This window comes from Anomaloglossus baeobatrachus, chromosome 5, assembly GCF_048569485.1.
Source record: "Anomaloglossus baeobatrachus isolate aAnoBae1 chromosome 5, aAnoBae1.hap1, whole genome shotgun sequence".
Classification (NCBI taxonomy): Eukaryota; Metazoa; Chordata; class Amphibia; order Anura; family Aromobatidae; genus Anomaloglossus; species Anomaloglossus baeobatrachus.
The window spans coordinates 599,454,553-599,475,055 of record NC_134357.1 but is presented as its reverse complement, the minus strand read 5'-3'; the positions used below and the strand labels follow the sequence as shown (position 1 = coordinate 599,475,055).

The window sequence follows — 20,503 nt, the reverse complement described above, 5'->3', positions numbered from 1 at the left end:
AGTGAAAAATTGTAATGTGGCAGCGGGTGAAGCCGCGGAGCTGCTCACTGTCGCCTCTGCTTGTCTCTGCTGCCTCGCCAATGGTAAATTGTAATGTGGCAGCGGGTGAAGCCGCGGAGCTGCTCACGGTCGCCTCTGCTTGTCTCTGCTGCAGGCGTGAGGGGCGGCCCTTCTTCCTCTATGTGGCTCTGGCACACATGCACGTGCCATTATCCACTGCCCATAAGAGTCCTGAACGTGGCCCCTATGAGGAGAGTCTGCGGGAGATGGACCAGCTGGTGGGCAATATTCAGGCCAGCACTGACGGGAACACCCTCATCTGGTTTACGGGTACGTTCTCGCTGACAATGCGGCACGGCGCTGCGCACACTGACTTCATGTGACACCTTCTGCTGCAGGTGATAATGGACCTTGGGCTCAGAAGTGCCGTCTTGCAGGAAGCGTAGGGCCTTATCTGGGAAAGTGGCAGACCATGCAAGGTAAGCGTTACTGTGACTATTAATTCCAGGGAGCTGAATATGGGAAATGGATTACATACATATTACACACATGTGCATATTCCATATGTGCAGCACATGCATATTACACACACACATATATCACATGTGCATATTCCATATGTGCAGCACATGCATATTACACACACACACATATATCACATGTGCATATTCCATATGTGCAGCACATGCATATTACACACACATATCACCTGTGCATATTACACATGTGCAGCACATGCATATTACACACACACACACACACACACATATATCACATGTGCATATTCCATATGTGCAGCACATGCATATTACACACACACATATATCACATGTGCATATTCCATATGTGCAGCACATGCATATTACACACACACATATATCACATGTGCATATTCCATATGTGCAGCACATGCATATTACACACACACATATATCACCTGTGCATATTACACATGTGCAGCACATGCATATTACACACACACACACACACATATCACATGTGCATATTCCATATGTGCAGCACATGCATATTACACACACACATATATCACATGTGCATATTCCATATGTGCAGCACGTGCATATTACACACACACATATATCACATGTGCATATTCCATATGTGCAGCACATGCATATTACACACACACATATATCACATGTGCATATTCCATATGTGCAGCACATGCATATTACACACACACATATATCACATGTGCATATTCCATATGTGCAGCACATGCATATTACACACACACATATATCACATGTGCATATTCCATATGTGCAGCACATTTATATTACACACACACATATATCACATGTGCATATTCCATATGTGCAGCACATGCATATTACACACACACATATATCACATGTGCATATTCCATATGTGCAGCACATGCATATTACACACACACATATATCACATGTGCATATTCCATATGTGCAGCACATGCATATTACACACACACATATATCACATGTGCATATTCCATATGTGCAGCACGTGCATATTACACACACACATATATCACATGTGCATATTCCATATGTGCAGCACATGCATATTACACACACACACACACACACACACACATATCACATGTGCATATTCCATATGTGCAGCACATGCATATTACACACACACACATATATCACATGTGCATATTCCAAATGTGCAGCACATGCATATTACACACACATATCACCTGTGCATATTACACATGTGCAGCACATGCATATTACACACACATATCACATGTGCATATTCCAAATGTGCAGCACATGCACATTACACACTTATCACATACATAATGCATGCATCACATAAAGTAACTGAGCGCCTGGTGCAGAGAGGAGAGGACCCTGCGGTACAATACAAGGTAACACCATTATGTCACCATGATTTCGCCAAAGGCGGTTTACCTGGCGGGAGCCTAGGGCAGGGGTGGGGAGCCATTGTGTACGCTTAGCGCTAACTCCTCCCGCAATTTGTTGTCCCGTCCGTTCCCTATAGGGGCCTCCGTCAGCACAGAATGACTGTTCACACCAAGCACAGGCGCTTGGTGCATCATGACCGGACTAATCACGGAAATACACCTTCCCCCGCCTGTATTCCATCTAGCTCCTCCTTTCTGTATGTAAGGTGTGGATTTGTATTGAATTGATGATGCCATACAACTTTGTAATTCCCTTTTTTTCTCTATCTCGTGCCGTTTTCGAGATAAAAATGCTAACTCTGTTGTTTTCCACCAGGTGGCGCTATAGGTGGTTTCATTGCGTAGCGCATGGCTACTTTACTATACCTATACAACACTTCTATGCCTATAGCTGCCGTTGTTCTTAAGTTAATGGCAGTGGACAGGATATGGGTGGACACACTGTATATAGGTGCGGTGTATACAGGATATGGGTGGATACACTGTATAGAGGTGCGGTGTATACAGGATATGGGTGGACACACTGTATAGAGGTGCGGTGTATGCAGGATATGGGTGGACATACTGTATATTGGTGCGGTGTATACAGGATATGGGTGGACACACTGTATATAGGTGCGGTGTATACAGGATATGGGTGGACACACTGTATAGAGGTGCGGTGTATGCAGGATATGGGTGGACACACTGTATAGAGGTGCGGTGTATGCAGGATATGGGTGGACACACTGTATATAGGTGCGGTGTATGCAGGATATGGGTGGACACACTGTATATAGGTGCGGTGTATACAGGATATGGGTGGACACACTGTATAGAGGTGCGGTGTATACAGGATATGGGTGGACATACTGTATATAGGTGCGGTGTATATAGGATATGGGTGGACACACTGTATATAGGTGCGGTGTATACAGGATATGGGTGGACATACTGTATATAGGTGCGGTGTATACAGGATATGGGTGGACACACTGTATATAGGTGCGGTGTATACAGGATATGGGTGGATACACTGTATAGAGGTGCGGTGTATACAGGATATGGGTGGACACACTGTATAGAGGTGCGGTGTATGCAGGATATGGGTGGACATACTGTATATAGGTGCGGTGTATGCAGGATATGGGTGGACATACTGTATATAGGTGCGGTGTATACAGGATATGGGTGGACACACTGTATAGAGGTGCGGTGTATACAGGATATGGGTGGACACACTATATGTTTTTGGTGTTTTTTATGATTAATTCATCAATAAAATTACAGTATATATTTTTCACTGAGGTAGTTTTTGGACTCTCCTTTCTTATTATAGGTTTATATACTTGTTAGGTCTCTACGAGATATTTATATATTACTGTCCATATGTGGGGTAATGGTGGTCTAGCTTAGCATCATTTACGTTCCCGACCTATTTATGTTCAGATGTTTTTGATGGATTATTCAGTCTGTTTGAGACGGCAGGAAGATTCATCCTCTGTGGGAGAAGCTGCGGCTCCCCAGAGAGACCTGGACATTTTTTGCTTACTGGACTATATCTGTGTCCCTGGACTATTTTACCCTCTGTGTGGTGGATTATTTTATAAACCTTCTGATTTGCTTGGAATAAATGCTCTTTGGATTGTTCATCCATCTCTCACTCTGTTGATTGTGTGATATCGGAGACGGATCCGGTCTCAACTGGTGGCAGCGGTGGGATCAACAGATCACAACCCAATGGAGATCCACCCAGAGAGTGAGTACAGACACTGTACCGTATCCAGTCTAAAGGAGAAAGCCAAAGATCTGGGCCTGAACCACCAGGGACTGAGTAAAGAGGCCTTAATTGATCTACTGGTGGGTGATAGCCAGTCCACCTCCTCCCAGATGTCTGATGGACAAACACTGGAGACGAGGAACCCTGCCCCAAAAAGCCATTGGGTGGTGTGGGTCGAAGAAGAAATGGCAGCTCTTGGCCCCGGTGTATCTGAGGAGTATAAGGAGGAGGCTGCTCGCCGAGCACAGAGGAGACGAGAAGCAATGGAGTCCGGCAGAGGGAGTAATGTGAGTTGGAGTGTAAACCCAGCGATCCAGGAGCCTGTACGGATCACCCGGGCGGACTTCAAGCCATTTGATGAGGCTTTTGGAGATGTGGAAGGGTTTTTCAAGGACTTTGAGCAGCAGTGTGCCGTGATGGAGGTTCCCCGCTCTGGCTGGGTGCGTTTGTTAGTGGGACGCCCGAACGGAAGCCTGGCAGAGGCTTATCACACCATTGACTCACAGCAGAACCGGGATTACAATATTGTAAAGCGGACTATCCTGGATTACCATGCCATCACCCCAGACTCACATAGGGCACAGTTCCGAGACCTCCCATGCACCACGGGGGGATCGTTTAGGATGTATGCCCATAAGATGTCCCAGGCATGTCGGAGATGGCTGGAAGCAGAAGACGCCTTCACTGTGGAAGACGTTATACAGGTATTTCTTATAGAACAATATCTTTACAAATGTCCCTCAGAAATACGGGAATGGGTCAGAGAACGCACGCCGTGCACCTTGGATAGAGCTGCAGCCCTGGATGATGAGGCCCTTACTATCGACCACAATGGAGGGGGCTTCTGGACAATAAGCTACAGTCTGATCCTGCACCCCGGCCCTCTCCAGTTATATCTTCCCCTCTGTCATGGTGGAATATGGGGGTTGTGTATAATTTTGTGTAAGTTCGTATTTTATGTGTGACCTGTCCATTCTGTATTCCTTGTGTGTACATTGTCCTGTTTGCAGGTTTAATTACCCCCTGCCGGGCTTTTGTTCCCAAGTCTGGGGGAGGGGGGCCTGGGATCCACCTAAACTCTCTGTTTACCTAGGAGATTGTTCAGGTTGTCGGAGAACTTCAAGATTCAAAGAAGACAATTGATCTTCTAGGGGAGAAGCTGCAGCTACATGCAGCATCCCAGAGAGCCGTTGAGAAACCCCCATTTGCCTGGAAAAGGACTGCTGGAGGATTGTGAGTCATCCCTGGGACATTTATGCCATTACTCGACTACTTTACCCTCTGTGTGGTGGATTATTTTTATGAACCTTCTGATTTTGCTTGGAATAAATGTTCTTTGGATTGCTCACTGATCTCTCGCTCTGTTGATTGTGTGATATCGGAGAAGGACCCCGTCACACCCTCCAACTAGCCGCAGGCTGAAGACAACCGCGGCTCACAATCCTGGACCCCAACAGTTCCGACCACACCCTGTGGGAATCACAGACAGATGTTATGGGTGCGACCAACCTGGGCACCTGCAATCCAGTTGTCCCGCAAGGACTCAGAGGGACCCCTATGCACCTCCACCTCATGCATTTTTTGCATTCCATCCCATATGAGGAAGAGGTATCACCACCTCCACTGGAGTGTACCGCTGACCCCTGCAACATAGATGCCCCTGTTTGGAGTGTATGGCCTCCGGCCTCTGCCACCAGGTTCTCCTACTACCTTCTCCAGAATACACATTGGAGGGAGTATGACGCAGAGGAGATGTTATCGATGTGGGCAGCCTGGGCATTTACAAGACACTTGCCCTGTTGGTCGATTCTTTACAGCCAAATACAATGGGGGACGAGTTCTCACCCCTTCAAATTGACTTGCCTAATGACTCAGACACTCGTGGTCAGCCACTAGGGGTTTATGGGGTGTGAGCCACTGCCCTGAGTTCCTCTCACCATCAAAGTCAGCACTTACAGGAGGGTGTGCTGGATGGACAGAGAGTCATTGGATTTTGTGACTCCGGGACATTTCTCACAATAGCTGATCCCGGGTGGTTCGGCCAGAGGCGATACATCATGGACCAGGAATTGTTATTGAATTGGTTGGGGGACAAAGGAGGAATATCCCAAAGGCGACTGCAGATCTGGACTTTGGCTTTGGGGTCAAGCAATGTGTGGTTGGGGTGATGAGCAGCCTGCCTGCGCATATTCTCCTAGGAAATGATGTGGGAGATCTATATTGCTGATTTGTGGGTGCAGGAAACACAGTGTGAGTGAAGGAGGACACAAAGGGAAGCTTGTCCTTCAAACCCTACTGCTGTACAAGGGACTATCCACAGCTGAGAAACATGGACTTAAGTGAGGTGGCCAGAGGTCTGTGTAGACCTCATGGCCTACTCACTTCTTAATAAGGAGGGAGAGGTTGTGATGGTGGAACATGGGGGGCTATGGATAATTTTGTGTAGGTTCGTATTTTAGGTGTGGTGCTCTGTCCAATCTGTGTATTCCTTTTGTGTACATTCTCTTGTTTGCAGGTTAATCACCCCCTGCCGTGCTTTTGTCCCTAGGACTAGGGGAGAGGGGCCTGGGATCCTGGGATTTAGGTAAACTCTTTCCTTTCCTTGGGGATTATTCAGTCTGTATGAGAACTTCAAGAGAGACGGCAGAAAGATTCATCCTCTGGGGGAAGAAGCTGCGACTCCCCAGAGAGACCTGGACATTTTTTGCTTACTGGACTGTAACAGTGTTACTGGACTATTTTACTCCCTGTGTGGTGCATTATTTTTATGGACTTCTGACTTGCTTGGAATAAATGTTCTTTGGATTGTTCAATCATTTCTCACTCTGTTGATTGTGTGATATCAGAGAACGACCCAGTGACAAGCAGTATCAGTGTTTCTTATGTGATGTATACACAGCAGTCTTGGTGTCTCCTATGTGATTATATACCGCAGTCTCGCATGTCCTCTGTGATGAATTTACAGCAGTCTGTTTATACTATGTAATGTATACACCGTTGTATCCTATAGGATGTATGTACAGCAGTCTGTGTTTCATATGTGTATATACAGCAGTCTGTTTCCTATGTGATTTATATACTGCAGTCTTGGTGTCTCCTTTGGGATGTACACTAGCAAGCAAAAGGGTAACAATGTTTTGAATTTTAGAGTCTCCATATCTGACCATCCACTATAGCTTTGGGCGTGAGACGACTTTCATTTTATAGGCAATCATCTTGGCTATCCGTATACATAAATGAGACTTGCAGTTATTTAGCAGATGATTAGATATGCAGATTCTTCTCACTGTCACTGCTAAACAGCCGTCGTCCATGAGAGGGCCTGCACCCAGCTCCTCTCCCGCTGTTTTACCCTGTTTTTTGCACGCAATAAAGAAGCTTCCGGTTATGAAATGGAGAGTGCGGTCTTTTTCTTCTTTCTTGGATTTAATATTGGATTTCTCCTGTATTATGGACCAGAACCCCCGGTCCGTGTCTATTTGTGCAGTACCTGAGCAGACTTTCTGCTCATGCTACACTTGTCCAGGCAGAAAAGGTAGCGCGGGACTGCTTTTTTGTAATTCAAACATTTCTGTGCTCCAGAACACAATATAAACAATATGGAGGTTGTCTTATTAACCCCTTAGTGACGGAGCTAATTTTCACCTTAATGACCAGACCAAATTTTGCAATTCTGACCAGTGTCACTTTATGAGGTTATAACTCTAGAACGCTTCAACGGATCCCGGTGATTCTGAGATTGTTTTTTCGTCACATATTGGACTTCGTGTTAGTACCAAATTTAGGACAATATTTTTTGCGTTTATTTATGAAAAAAATTGAATATTGGCAAAAATTTTGAAAATTTTGCAATTTTCAACTTTTGAATTTTTATACCGTTAAACCAGAGATTTCTGTGACACAAAATAGTTAATAAATAACATTTCCCACTTATCTACTTTACATCAGACCAATTTTGGAAACAAAATTTTTTTTTGTTAGGAAGTTAGAGGGGTTCAAAGTTTATCAGCAATTTCTCATTTTTACATCAAAATTTACAAAACCATTTTTTTAGGGACCACATCACATTTGAAGTGACTTTGAGAGGCCTAGATGATAGAAAATACCCAAAAGTGACACCATTCTAAAAACTGCACCCCCCAAAGTACTCAAAACCACGTTCAAGAAGTTTATTAACCCTTCAGGTGCTTCACATGAACAAAAGCAATGTGGAATGAAAAAAAGCAAAAATTAAATTTTACCTAAAAATGTTGCTCTAACCCAAATTTATTCACTTTTAGAAGAAATAACACAACAAAATGGACCCCAAAACTTGTTCCCCACTTTCTTATGAACGCGCCAATACCCCACATGTGATCAGAAACATCTGTTTGGACAAATGGGAGGGCTCGGAACAGAAGGAGCAATATTTGAATTTTGGAAAGCAAATTTGGCTGAAATAGATTGCGGGCACCATGTTGCATTTACAGGTCCGCTAAGGTACCTAAACAGAAGAAATCCCTCACAAGTGACACCATTTTGGAAACTAGACCCCTCAAGGATTCTATCTAGGGGTATAGTGAGCATTTTAGATCCACAGGTACTTCACAGATTTTGTTAACGTTACGTTGTCATATTGAAAATTTTAATAATTTTCTCAAAAATGTTGCTTTAGCATCAATTTTCTCACTTTTTCAAGAGGTAATTCCAAAAATTTGACCTCAAGGTTTGTTAACCACTTTTTTATGAGCGCGGTGATACCTCACATGTGGTCTGAAACCTTTGTTTGGACAAATGGGAGGGCTTGGAACGAAAGGGGCAATATTTGAATTTTGGAAAGGAAATTTGGCTGAAAAAGATTGCGGGCACCATGTCACATTTGGAGGACCCCTAAGGTACCTAAACAGCAGAAACCCCGCACAAGTGACCCCATTTTGGAAACTAGGCCCCTCAAGGAATTTATCTAGATGTTTGGTGAGTACCCTGAACCCCCAGGTGCTTCACAGAATTTTATAACGTTGAGCCATGAAAAAAAAAAAATAAAATTTTACCACAAAATTGTTATTTCAACCAGGTAGCTTTTTTTTTTACAAGAGTAAAAGGAAAATATTCAGCATAACATTTATTGTGCAATTTCTCCTGAGTTTGGCGATACCTTATATGTGGTGGAAATCAACTGTTTGGGTGCACAGCAGGGCTCGGAAGGGAAGGAGTGCCATTTGACTGCAAAATTGGCTGGAATCAATAGCGGACGCCAGGTTGCATTTGGAGAGCCCCTGAGGTGCCTAAACAGTGGCTGTCCCCCACAAGTGACTCCATTCTGGAAACAAGACACCTCAAGGCTTTTATCTAGGTGTATAGTGAGCAGTTTGAATCCACGAACACTTCACAGATTTTGATAAGCTTAGGTTGCCATATTGAAAATTTTCATTTTTTTCACAAAAATGTTGCTTCAGCATCAAATTTCTCACTTTTTCAAGAGACAACAACAAACCGTGGACCCAACAGGTTGTTATCCAATGTCTGATGAGCACAGGGATACCCCACATGTGGCCAAAAACCTCTGTTTGGATAAATGGGAGGGCTTGGAATGGAAGGAGTACCATTTGAATTCTGGAAAAGTTGAGATAAATTGCGGGCACCATGTCACATTTGCAGGGCCCCTTGGGTACCTATACATTCGAAACCCCCCACAAGTGACTCCATTTTGGAAACTGGATTTTATTCAGGAGTATAGTAGCATTTTGAATCCACAGGTACTTCACAAAAATGTTGCTGTAGCAACAAATGTCTCACTTTTAGGCTATGTGGCCATGATCCAGCGACACGGCGTCTAGTACACAGTGTCAGCCTCCTGCAGAGATGTGAGTGTTGTCCACGGGAGAACGCAGCTGCCCATGCCCACGATTTGGGTTCAGGCCGCTGTGGAGCTCTATGCTACCTGCAGAGAACACTCATCTCCGCAGCATAAATTGACATGCTGAGGCTCTGGAAGCTGCGCCACAGGTCGGTTTATGCTGCGGAGAAGAGAAGTACATTGGGCAAGCACATTGGGCATGGGATTTCTAAAAATCCTTCCACTGTGCTTCTACTGCACAATGCAGCGTTATGGACGCAGGGAAAACACTCTGCGCCCAAAACGCTGCAAATCCCGATTGTGGGCGCACAGCCTAAAATGCTACAATGGATGAATGGATAGATGTCAAACAAATATAACGTCCCACCCCCTGCATATTCTAAGCTGGCGCCCTTTAGTGCCTTTCATGTGGCACTAAAGGGTGCCTAGCCTTGTATTTAGCCCCCCAAAAAATTAATTAAAATAAACGACGTGGGGTCCCCCCTATTTTTGATAGCCAGCTAGGGTAAAGCAGACAGCTGTAGCCTGCAAACCACAGCTGACAGCTTCACCTTGGCTGGTGATCAATTTGGAGGGCTCCCCAGGCGTTTTTTAAAAAAAAAAAAAAAAACGTGGGGTCCCCCCAAATTAGATCACCAGCCAAGGTGAAGCAGACAGCTGGGGTCTGGTATTCTCAGGGTGGGAAGAGCCATGGTTATTGGACTCTTCCCAGCCTAAAAATAGCAGGCCGCAGCCGCCCCAGAAGTGGCGCATCCATTAGATGCGCCAATCCTGGCGCTTCGCTCCAGCTCATCCCGCGCCCTGGTGCGGTGGCAGACGGGGTAATATATGGGGTTGATACCAGCTGTAATGTCACCTGGCATCAAGCCCTGGGGTTAGTGATGTCACGGCATCTGAACAGATACCCGACATCACTAACCCAGTCAAGAAATAGAAAAAAATAAAGACAAAAAAAAAATTTATTTGAAAAAAAACTCCCCGAAACATTCCTCTTTTACCAATTTATTGTAAATAAATAAATTTCGGTCGCTGTAATCCATTTTTGAGGTCCCACGCCGTCTCTGGATCTTCTAGAATATGGGGGGCACGTTCAGGGAACGTATCCCCCATTTTCTGGAAGAGCAAGCTCTCCATGAGCAGTGTGGGTGCAGTAATCTGAGAATTACTGCACTCACACTGCCCCGGTCCAACTTAGGGCAGAGTGACCTGCAGTAACCTCATTCCAGAATATGAGGGGCACGCTCACAGAACGTACCCCCCATTTTCTGGAACAGCAGCCTCTCCATGTGAGGAGTGTGGCTGCAGATCACTGCACTCACCCTCCCCCGGTCCACAGTGGAGCCTGTGCATCAGCGACGTCAGCAGGATCCCTGCTTGCAGGGATCCAGCTGACAGCCGCTGTCTGCGCATGCGCCGCCAGCATTCAAGAGAAGGAGGCGGCGTGATCGCGGGGCCGGAGCACCAGCAGACAGGTAACGTATGACCGGGGGCTGGGGGGGGTGACGGAGGGTGACGGGGGGACCTGGGGACAACTTTCTGCCGCATGTGACGTGTCACATGCGGCAGAAAGAGTAGGATGAATGCGGCCGCCATTTTCCACGCTCCGGAGGGGGGAGGGGGGAGGCGGCTCTGGAGAACCGGAGGGGGCTCCGGGGACCAGAGATCTCCGGTGTACCGGAGGAGGGGTCAGGGGGAGGACATTTCCCTCCGATCTGAAATGTTTGATCATTTCAGATCGGAGGGAAATGAATACAGAGCCGGCGGCGGCGGCAGTTTTCAGCGCGCGTCGGCGCCATCTTGGATTTTCCGGAGGGGGGGTAGGGGTGGTGGGGGGACTCTCCGGTACCGGGGGCTTTGGGGGCACTAGAGGATTATATTTATTTCTCATCTGACATGTTTGATCACGTCAGATGAGAAATAAATCAATTTTACCGGCCATTTTTTTTTTTTTTAATGTTGTCGCCGGTATACGGTGTATACCGGCGATCGCATTAACGGGGTCCAAAAAAAACACCCCGATTCATAATCTTGGGGGTCTCAGCTACCTCCGGTAGCTGAAACCCCCGAGATTTTTCGTCACTGGGGGGCGCTACAAGCTTTTTCCGGCCTGACGTCTCAAGACGTCGGAACAGAATAAGTACCCTGTTTTTCCGACGTCTTGAGACGTTAGGCCGTCGCTATGGGGTTAAAAGGCAACTTCAGATCACAAAATCATGGAAGGGTTTGGGAATATAAATTCATAACGAAATCTTCCTGCCAGATTTAGTTATGAATCATTATGAGTCAGTACAAAATCTGAAGAGCCTGCTCCAGAGATGGTGAGGGCACCAGACCTCTGATCTTACATGGATACAGAATCTGAGGAGTTTGCTCCAGAGATGGTGAGGGCACCAGACCTCTGATCTTACATGGATACAGAATCTGAGGAGATTGCTCCAGAGATGGTGAGGGCACCAGACCTCTGATCTTACATGGATACAGAATCTGAGGAGTTTGCTCCAGAGATGGTGAGGGCACCAGACCTCTGATCTTACATGGATACAGAATCTGAGGAGTTTGCTCCAGAGATGGTGAGGGCACCAGACCTCTGATCTTACATGGATACAGAATCTGAGGAGATTGCTCCAGAGATGGTGAGGGCACCAGACCTCTGATCTTACATGGATACAGAATCTGAGGAGTTTGCTCCAGAGATGGTGAGGGCACCAGACCTCTGATCTTACATGGATACAGAATCTGAGGAGTTTGCTCCAGAGATGGTGAGGGCACCAGACCTCTGATCTTACATGGATACAGAATCTGAGGAGTTTGCTCCAGAGATGGTGAGGGCACCAGACCTCTGATCTTACATGGATACAGAATCTGAGGAGATTGCTCCAGAGATGGTGAGGGCAACAGACCTCTGATCTTACATGGATACAGAATCTGAGGAGTTTGCTCCAGAGATGGTGAGGGCACCAGACCTCTGATCTTACATGGATACAGAATCTGAGGAGATTGCTCCAGAGATAGTGAGGGCAACAGACCACAGATCTTACATGGATACAGAATCTGAGGAGTTTGCTCCAGAGATGGTGAGGGCACCAGACCTCTGATCTTACATGGATACAGAATCTGAGGAGTTTGCTCCAGAGATAGTGAAGGCACCAGACCTCTGATCTTACATGGATACAGAATCTGAGGAGTTTGCTCCAGAGATGGTGAGGGCAACAGACCTCTGATCTTACATGGATACAGCATCTGAGGACTCTGCTCTATAGACGGTAAGGGCACCAGACCTCTGATCTTACATGGATACAGCATCTGAGGACTCTGCTCTATAGACGGTAAGGGCACCAGACCTCTGATCGTACATGGAAACAGAATCTGAGGACTCTGCTCCAGAGACCGTGAAGTGCATCTGAGACATATTTTTTTCCTCCTCTCATCGTACGGGCAGCCTCCATACCTCATCGTACGGGCGGCCTCCATTCCTCATCGTACGGGCTGCACCCATTCCTCATCATACGGGCTGCCCCCATTACCCATCATATGGGTGGCCTCCATTACTCATCATACAGGCAGCCTCCATTCCTTGTAGTAGTCTTGTTAGCTGCCTTTGAACTGACTGTAACTTCTGAATGTCCTTTATAAAATGGGGAACCCAAAACTGGATCCCATATTCCAGATGTGGCCTTACAAGTGATCTCTAGAGAGGGAACAATACATTGGTATCTCGGGATCTAATCTCTCTTTTTATACACCTTAAAATCTTGTTTGCTTTTGCAGCTGCTGCCTGACATTGAGTGCTGCTGCTCGGTTACTTGTACCCAGAATCCTCCGCTCTTCCTCCTGACATTGAGAGCTGCTGCTCGGTTACTTGTACCCAGAATCCTCTGCTCTTCCTCCTGACATTGAGAGCTGCTGCACAGTTACTTGTACCCAGAATCCTCCGCTCTTCCTCCTGACATTGAGAGCTGCTGCTCGGTTACTTGTACCCAGAATCCTCCGCTCTTCCTCCTGACATTGAGAGCTGCTGCTCAGTTACTTGTACCCAGAATCCCCCGCTCTTCCTCCTGACATTGAGTGCTGCTGCTCAGTTACTTGTACCCAGAATCCTCCGCTCCTCCTCCTGACATTGAGCTGCTGCTCAGTTACTTGTACCCAGAATCCTCCGCTCTTCCTCCTGACATTGAGTGCTGCTGCTCGGTTACTTGTACCCAGAATCCCCCGCTCTTCCTCCTGACATTGAGAGCTGCTGCTCAGTTACTTGTACCCAGAATCCCCCGCTCTTCCTCCTGACATTGAGAGCTGCTGCTCAGTTACTTGTACCCAGAATCCTCCGCTCTTCCTCCTGACATTGAGCTGCTGCTCAGTTACTTGTACCCAGAATCCCCCGTTCTGCCTCCTGACATTGAGAGCTGCTGCTCAGTTTCTTGTACCCAGAATCCCCCGCTCTTCCTCCTGACATTGAGAGCTGCTGCTCAGTTACTTGTACCCAGAATCCCCCGCTCTTCCTCCTGACATTGAGAGCTGCTGCTCAGTTACTTGTACCCAGAATCCCCCGCTCTTCCTCCTGACATTGAGAGCTGCTGCACAGTTACTTGTACCCAGAATCCTCCGCTCTTCCTCCTGACATTGAGAGCTGCTGCTCGGTTACTTGTACCCAGAATCCTCCGCTCTTCCTCCTGACATTGAGAGCTGCTGCTCGGTTACTTGTACCCAGAATCCTCCGCTCTTCCTCCTGACATTGAGAGCTGCTGCTCAGTTACTTGTACCCAGACTCCTCCGCTCTTCCTCCTGACATTGAGAGCTGCTGCTCAGTTACTTGTACCCAGAATCCTCCGCTCTTCCTCCTGACATTGAGTGCTGCTGCTCGGTTACTTGTACCCAGAATCCCCCGCTCTTCCTCCTGACATTGAGTGCTGCTGCTCAGTTACTTGTACCCAGAATCCCCCGCTCTTCCTCCTGACATTGAGAGCTGCTGCTCAGTTACTTGTACCCAGAATCCCCCGCTCTTCCTTCTGACATTGAGAGCTGCTGCTCAGTTACTTGTACCCAGAATCCTCCGCTCTTCCTCCTGACATTGAGAGCTGCTGCTCAGTTACTTGTACCCAGAATCCCCCGCTCTTCCTTCTGACATTGAGAGCTGCTGCTCAGTTACTTGTACCCAGAATCCCCCGCTCTTCCTCCTGACATTGAGTGCTGCTGCTCGGTTACTTGTACCCAGAATCCCCCGCTCTTCCTCCTGACATTGAGTGCTGCTGCTCAGTTACTTGTACCCAGAATCCCCCGCTCTTCCTCCTGACATTGAGAGCTGCTGCTCGGTTACTTGTACCCAGAATCCCCCGCTCTTCCTTCTGACATTGAGAGCTGCTGCTCAGTTACTTGTACCCAGAATCCCCCGCTCTTCCTCCTGACATTGAGCTGCTGCTCAGTTACTTGTACCCAGAATCCTCCGCTCTTCCTCCTGACATTGAGAGCTGCTGCTCAGTTACTTGTACCCAGAATCCCCCGCTCTTCCTCCTGACATTGAGCTGCTGCTCAGTTACTTGTACCCAGAATCCTCCGCTCTTCCTCCTGACATTGAGTGCTGCTGCTCAGTTACTTGTACCCAGAATCCTCCGCTCTTCCTCCTGACATTAAGCTGCTGCTCAGTTACTTGTACCCAGAATCCCCCGCTCTTCCTCCTGACATTGAGCTGCTGCTCAGTTACTTGTACCCAGAATCCCCCGCTCTTCCTCCTGACATTGAGCTGCTGCTCAGTTACTTGTACCCAGAATCCTCCGCTCTTCCTCCTGACATTGAGCTGCTGCTCAGTTACTTGTACCCAGAATCCCCCGCTCTCTCTCCTGACATTGAGAGCTGCTGCTCGGTTACTTGTACCCAGAATCCCCCGCTCTTCCTCCTGACATTGAGAGCTGCTGCTCGGTTACTTGTACCCAGAATCCTCCGCTCTTCCTCCTGACATTGAGAGCTGCTGCTCGGTTACTTGTACCCAGAATCCCCCGCTCTTCCTCCTGACATTGAGTGCTGCTGCTCGGTTACTTGTACCCAGAATCCCCCGCTCTTCCTCCTGACATTGAGAGCTGCTGCTCAGTTACTTGTACCCAGAATCCTCCGCTCTTCCTCCTGACATTGAGAGCTGCTGCTCGGTTACTTGTACCCAGAATCCTCCGCTCTTCCTCCTGACATTGAGTGCTGCTGCTCGGTTACTTGTACCCAGAATCCCCCGCTCTTCCTCCTGACATTGAGCTGCTGCTCAGTTACTTGTACCCAGAATCCTCCGCTCTTCCTCCTGACATTGAGAGCTGCTGCTCAGTTACTTGTACCCAGAATCCTCCGCTCTTTCTCCTGACATTGAGAGCTGCTGCTCAGTTACTTGTACCCAGAATCCTCCGCTCTTCCTCCTGACATTGAGCTGCTGCTCAGTTACTTGTACCCAGAATCCTCCGCTCTTCCTCCTGACATTGAGTGCTGCTCGGTTACTTGTACCCAGAATCCCCCGCTCTTCCTCCTGACATTGAGAGCTGCTGCTCGGTTACTTGTACCCAGAATCCTCCGCTCTTCCTCCTGACATTGAGTGCTGCTCGGTTACTTGTACCCAGAATCCCCCGCTCTTCCTCCTGACATTGAGAGCTGCTGCTCAGTTACTTGTACCCAGAATCCCCCGCTCTTCCTCCTGACATTGAGAGCTGCTGCTCAGTTACTTGTACCCAGAATCCCCTGCTCTTCCTCCTGACATTGAGTGCTGCTGCTCAGTTACTTGTACCCAGAATCCTCCGCTCTTCCTCCTGACATTGAGAGCTGCTGCTCAGTTACTTGTACCCAGAATCCCCCGCTCTTCCTCCTGACATTGAGAGCTGCTGCTCGGTTACTTGTACCCAGAATCCTCCGCTCTCTCTCCTGACATTGAGAGCTGCTGCTCAGTTACTTGTACCCAGAATCCTCCGCTCTTCCTCCTGACATTGAGAGCTGCTGCTCAGTTACTTGTACCCAGAATCCTCCGCTCTTCCTCCTGACATTGAGAGCTGCTGCTCAGTTACTTGTACCCAGAATCCCCCGCTCTTCCTCCTGACATTGAGAGCTGCTGCTCAGTTACTTGTACCCAGAATCCCCCGCTCTTCCTCCTGACATTGAGAGCTGCTGCTCAGTTACTTGTACCCAGAATCCTCCGCTCTTCCTCCTGACATTGAGAGCTGCTGCTCAGTTACTTGTACCCAGAATCCCCCGCTCTTCCTCCTGACATTGAGAGCTGCTGCTCAGTTACTTGTACCCAGAATCCCCTGCTCTTCCTCCTGACATTGAGTGCTGCTGCTCAGTTACTTGTACCCAGAATCCTCCGCTCTTCCTCCTGACATTGAGAGCTGCTGCTCAGTTACTTGTACCCAGAATCCCCCGCTCTTCCTCCTGACATTGAGAGCTGCTGCTCGGTTACTTGTACCCAGAATCCTCCGCTCTCTCTCCTGACATTGAGAGCTGCTGCTCAGTTACTTGTACCCAGAATCCTCCGCTCTTCCTCCTGACATTGAGAGCTGCTGCTCAGTTACTTGTACCCAGAATCCTCCGCTCTTCCTCCTGACATTGAGAGCTGCTGCTCAGTTACTTGTACCCAGAATCCCCCGCTCTTCCTCCTGACATTGAGAGCTGCTGCTCAGTTACTTGTACCCAGAATCCCCCGCTCTTCCTCCTGACATTGAGAGCTGCTGCTCAGTTACTTGTACCCAGAATCCTCCGCTCTTCCTCCTGACATTGAGAGCTGCTGCTCAGTTACTTGTACCCAGAATCCCCCGCTCTTCCTCCTGACATTGAGAGCTGCTGCTCAGTTACTTGTACCCAGAATCCCCCGCTCTTCCTCCTGACATTGAGAGCTGCTGCTCAGTTACTTGTACCCAGAATCCCCCGCTCTTCCTCCTGACATTGAGAGCTGCTGCTCAGTTACTTGTACCCAGAATCCTCCGCTCTTCCTCCTGACATTGAGAGCTGCTGCTCAGTTACTTGTACCCAGAATCCCCCGCTCTTCCTCCTGACATTGAGAGCTGCTGCTCAGTTACTTGTACCCAGAATCCTCCGCTCTTCCTCCTGACATTGAGAGCTGCTGCTCGGTTACTTGTACCCAGAATCCTCCGCTCTTCCTCCTGACATTGAGTGCTGCTGCTCGGTTACTTGTACCCAGAATCCCCCGCTCTTCCTCCTGACATTGAGCTGCTGCTCAGTTACTTGTACCCAGAATCCTCCGCTCTTCCTCCTGACATTGAGAGCTGCTGCTCAGTTACTTGTACCCAGAATCCTCCGCTCTTTCTCCTGACATTGAGAGCTGCTGCTCAGTTACTTGTACCCAGAATCCTCCGCTCTTCCTCCTGACATTGAGCTGCTGCTCAGTTACTTGTACCCAGAATCCTCCGCTCTTCCTCCTGACATTGAGTGCTGCTCGGTTACTTGTACCCAGAATCCCCCGCTCTTCCTCCTGACATTGAGAGCTGCTGCTCGGTTACTTGTACCCAGAATCCTCCGCTCTTCCTCCTGACATTGAGTGCTGCTCGGTTACTTGTACCCAGAATCCCCCGCTCTTCCTCCTGACATTGAGAGCTGCTGCTCAGTTACTTGTACCCAGAATCCCCCGCTCTTCCTCCTGACATTGAGAGCTGCTGCTCAGTTACTTGTACCCAGAATCCCCTGCTCTTCCTCCTGACATTGAGTGCTGCTGCTCAGTTACTTGTACCCAGAATCCTCCGCTCTTCCTCCTGACATTGAGAGCTGCTGCTCAGTTACTTGTACCCAGAATCCCCCGCTCTTCCTCCTGACATTGAGAGCTGCTGCTCGGTTACTTGTACCCAGAATCCTCCGCTCTCTCTCCTGACATTGAGAGCTGCTGCTCAGTTACTTGTACCCAGAATCCTCCGCTCTTCCTCCTGACATTGAGAGCTGCTGCTCAGTTACTTGTACCCAGAATCCTCCGCTCTTCCTCCTGACATTGAGAGCTGCTGCTCAGTTACTTGTACCCAGAATCCCCCGCTCTTCCTCCTGACATTGAGAGCTGCTGCTCAGTTACTTGTACCCAGAATCCCCCGCTCTTCCTCCTGACATTGAGAGCTGCTGCTCAGTTACTTGTACCCAGAATCCTCCGCTCTTCCTCCTGACATTGAGAGCTGCTGCTCAGTTACTTGTACCCAGAATCCCCCGCTCTTCCTCCTGACATTGAGAGCTGCTGCTCGGTTACTTGTACCCAGAATCCTCCGCTCTTCCTCCTGACATTGAGAGCTGCTGCTCAGTTACTTGTACCCAGAATCCCCCGCTCTTCCTCCTGACATTGAGAGCTGCTGCTCAGTTACTTGTACCCAGAATCCCCCGCTCTTCCTCCTGACATTGAGTGCTGCTGCTCAGTTACTTGTACCCAGAATCCTCCGCTCTTCCTCCTGACATTGAGAGCTGCTGCTCAGTTACTTGTACCCAGAATCCTCCGCTCTTCCTCCTGACATTGAGAGCTGCTGCTCGGTTACTTGTACCCAGAATCCCCCGCTCTTCCTCCTGACATTGAGAGCTGCTGCTCAGTTACTTGTACCCAGAATCCCCCGCTCTTCCTCCTGACATTGAGAGCTGCTGCTCAGTTACTTGTACCCAGAATCCTCCGCTCTTCCTCCTGACATTGAGTGCTGCTGCTCAGTTACTTGTACCCAGAATCCCCCGCTCTTCCTCCTGACATTGAGAGCTGCTGCTCAGTTACTTGTACCCAGAATCCTCCGCTCTTCCTCCTGACATTGAGTGCTGCTGCTCGGTTACTTGTACCCAGAATCCTCCGCTCTTCCTCCTGACATTGAGAGCTGCTGCTCAGTTACTTGTACCCAGAATCCTCCGCTCTTCCTCCTGACATTGAGAGCTGCTGCTCAGTTACTTGTACCCAGAATCCTCCGCTCTTCCTCCTGACATTGAGAGCTGCTGCTCAGTTACTTGTACCCAGAATCCTCCGCTCTTCCTCCTGACATTGAGAGCTGCTGCTCGGTTACTTGTACCCAGAATCCCCCGCTCTTCCTCCTGACATTGAGAGCTGCTGCTCAGTTACTTGTACCCAGAATCCCCCGCTCTTCCTCCTGACATTGAGAGCTGCTGCTCAGTTACTTGTACCCAGAATCCTCCGCTCTTCCTCCTGACATTGAGTGCTGCTGCTCAGTTACTTGTACCCAGAATCCTCCTGTACCCAGAATCCCCCGCTCTTCCTCCTGACATTGAGAGCTGCTGCTCGGTTACTTGTACCCAGAATCCCCCGCTCTTCCTCCTGACATTGAGAGCTGCTGCTCAGTTACTTGTACCCAGAATCCCCCGCTCTTCCTCCTGACATTGAGAGCTGCTGCTCAGTTACTTGTACCCAGAATCCTCCGCTCTTCCTCCTGACATTGAGTGCTGCTGCTCAGTTACTTGTACCCAGAATCCTCCTGTACCCAGAATCCCCCGCTCTTCCTCCTGACATTGAGAGCTGCTGCTCAGTTACTTGTACCCAGAATCCTCCTGTACCCAGAATCCCCCGCTCTTCCTCCTGACATTGAGAGCTGCTGCTCAGTTACTTGTACCCAGAATCCTCCTGTACCCAGAATCCCCCGCTCTTCCTCCTGACATTGAGAGCTGCTGCTCAGTTACTTGTACCCAGAATCCTCCGCTCTTCCTCCTGACATTGAGAGCTGCTGCTCAGTTACTTGTACCCAGAATCCTCCTGTACCCAGAATCCCCCGCTCTTCCTCCTGAAATTGAGAGCTGCTGCTCAGTTACTTGTACCCAGAATCCTCCGCTCTTCCTCCTGACATTGAGAGCTGCTGCTCAGTTACTTGTACCCAGAATCCTCCGCTCTTCCTCCTGACATTGAGAGCTGCTGCTCAGTTACTTGTACCCAGAATCCCCCGCTCTTCCTCCTGAAATTGAGAGCTGCTGCTCAGTTACTTGTACCCAGAATCCCCCGCTCTTCCTCCTGACATTGAGCTGCTGCTCAGTTACTTGT

The 20,503-nt window shown here is 48.5% G+C and overlaps 1 protein-coding gene across 2 annotated transcripts in view; it reads left to right on the top strand.

Moving 5' to 3' along the window:
• The window catches only part of ARSG (arylsulfatase G), a 75,962-nt gene that overhangs the window by 31,450 nt on the left and 24,009 nt on the right, over positions 1 to 20,503 (top strand). For both annotated transcript variants that reach the window (XM_075351541.1, XM_075351540.1), the window contains exons 7-8: positions 155 to 330; positions 399 to 479. In XM_075351541.1, coding sequence (XP_075207656.1) covers positions 155 to 330; positions 399 to 479 — 257 coding nt within the window. The remainder of the gene's footprint in view (positions 1 to 154; positions 331 to 398; positions 480 to 20,503) is intronic.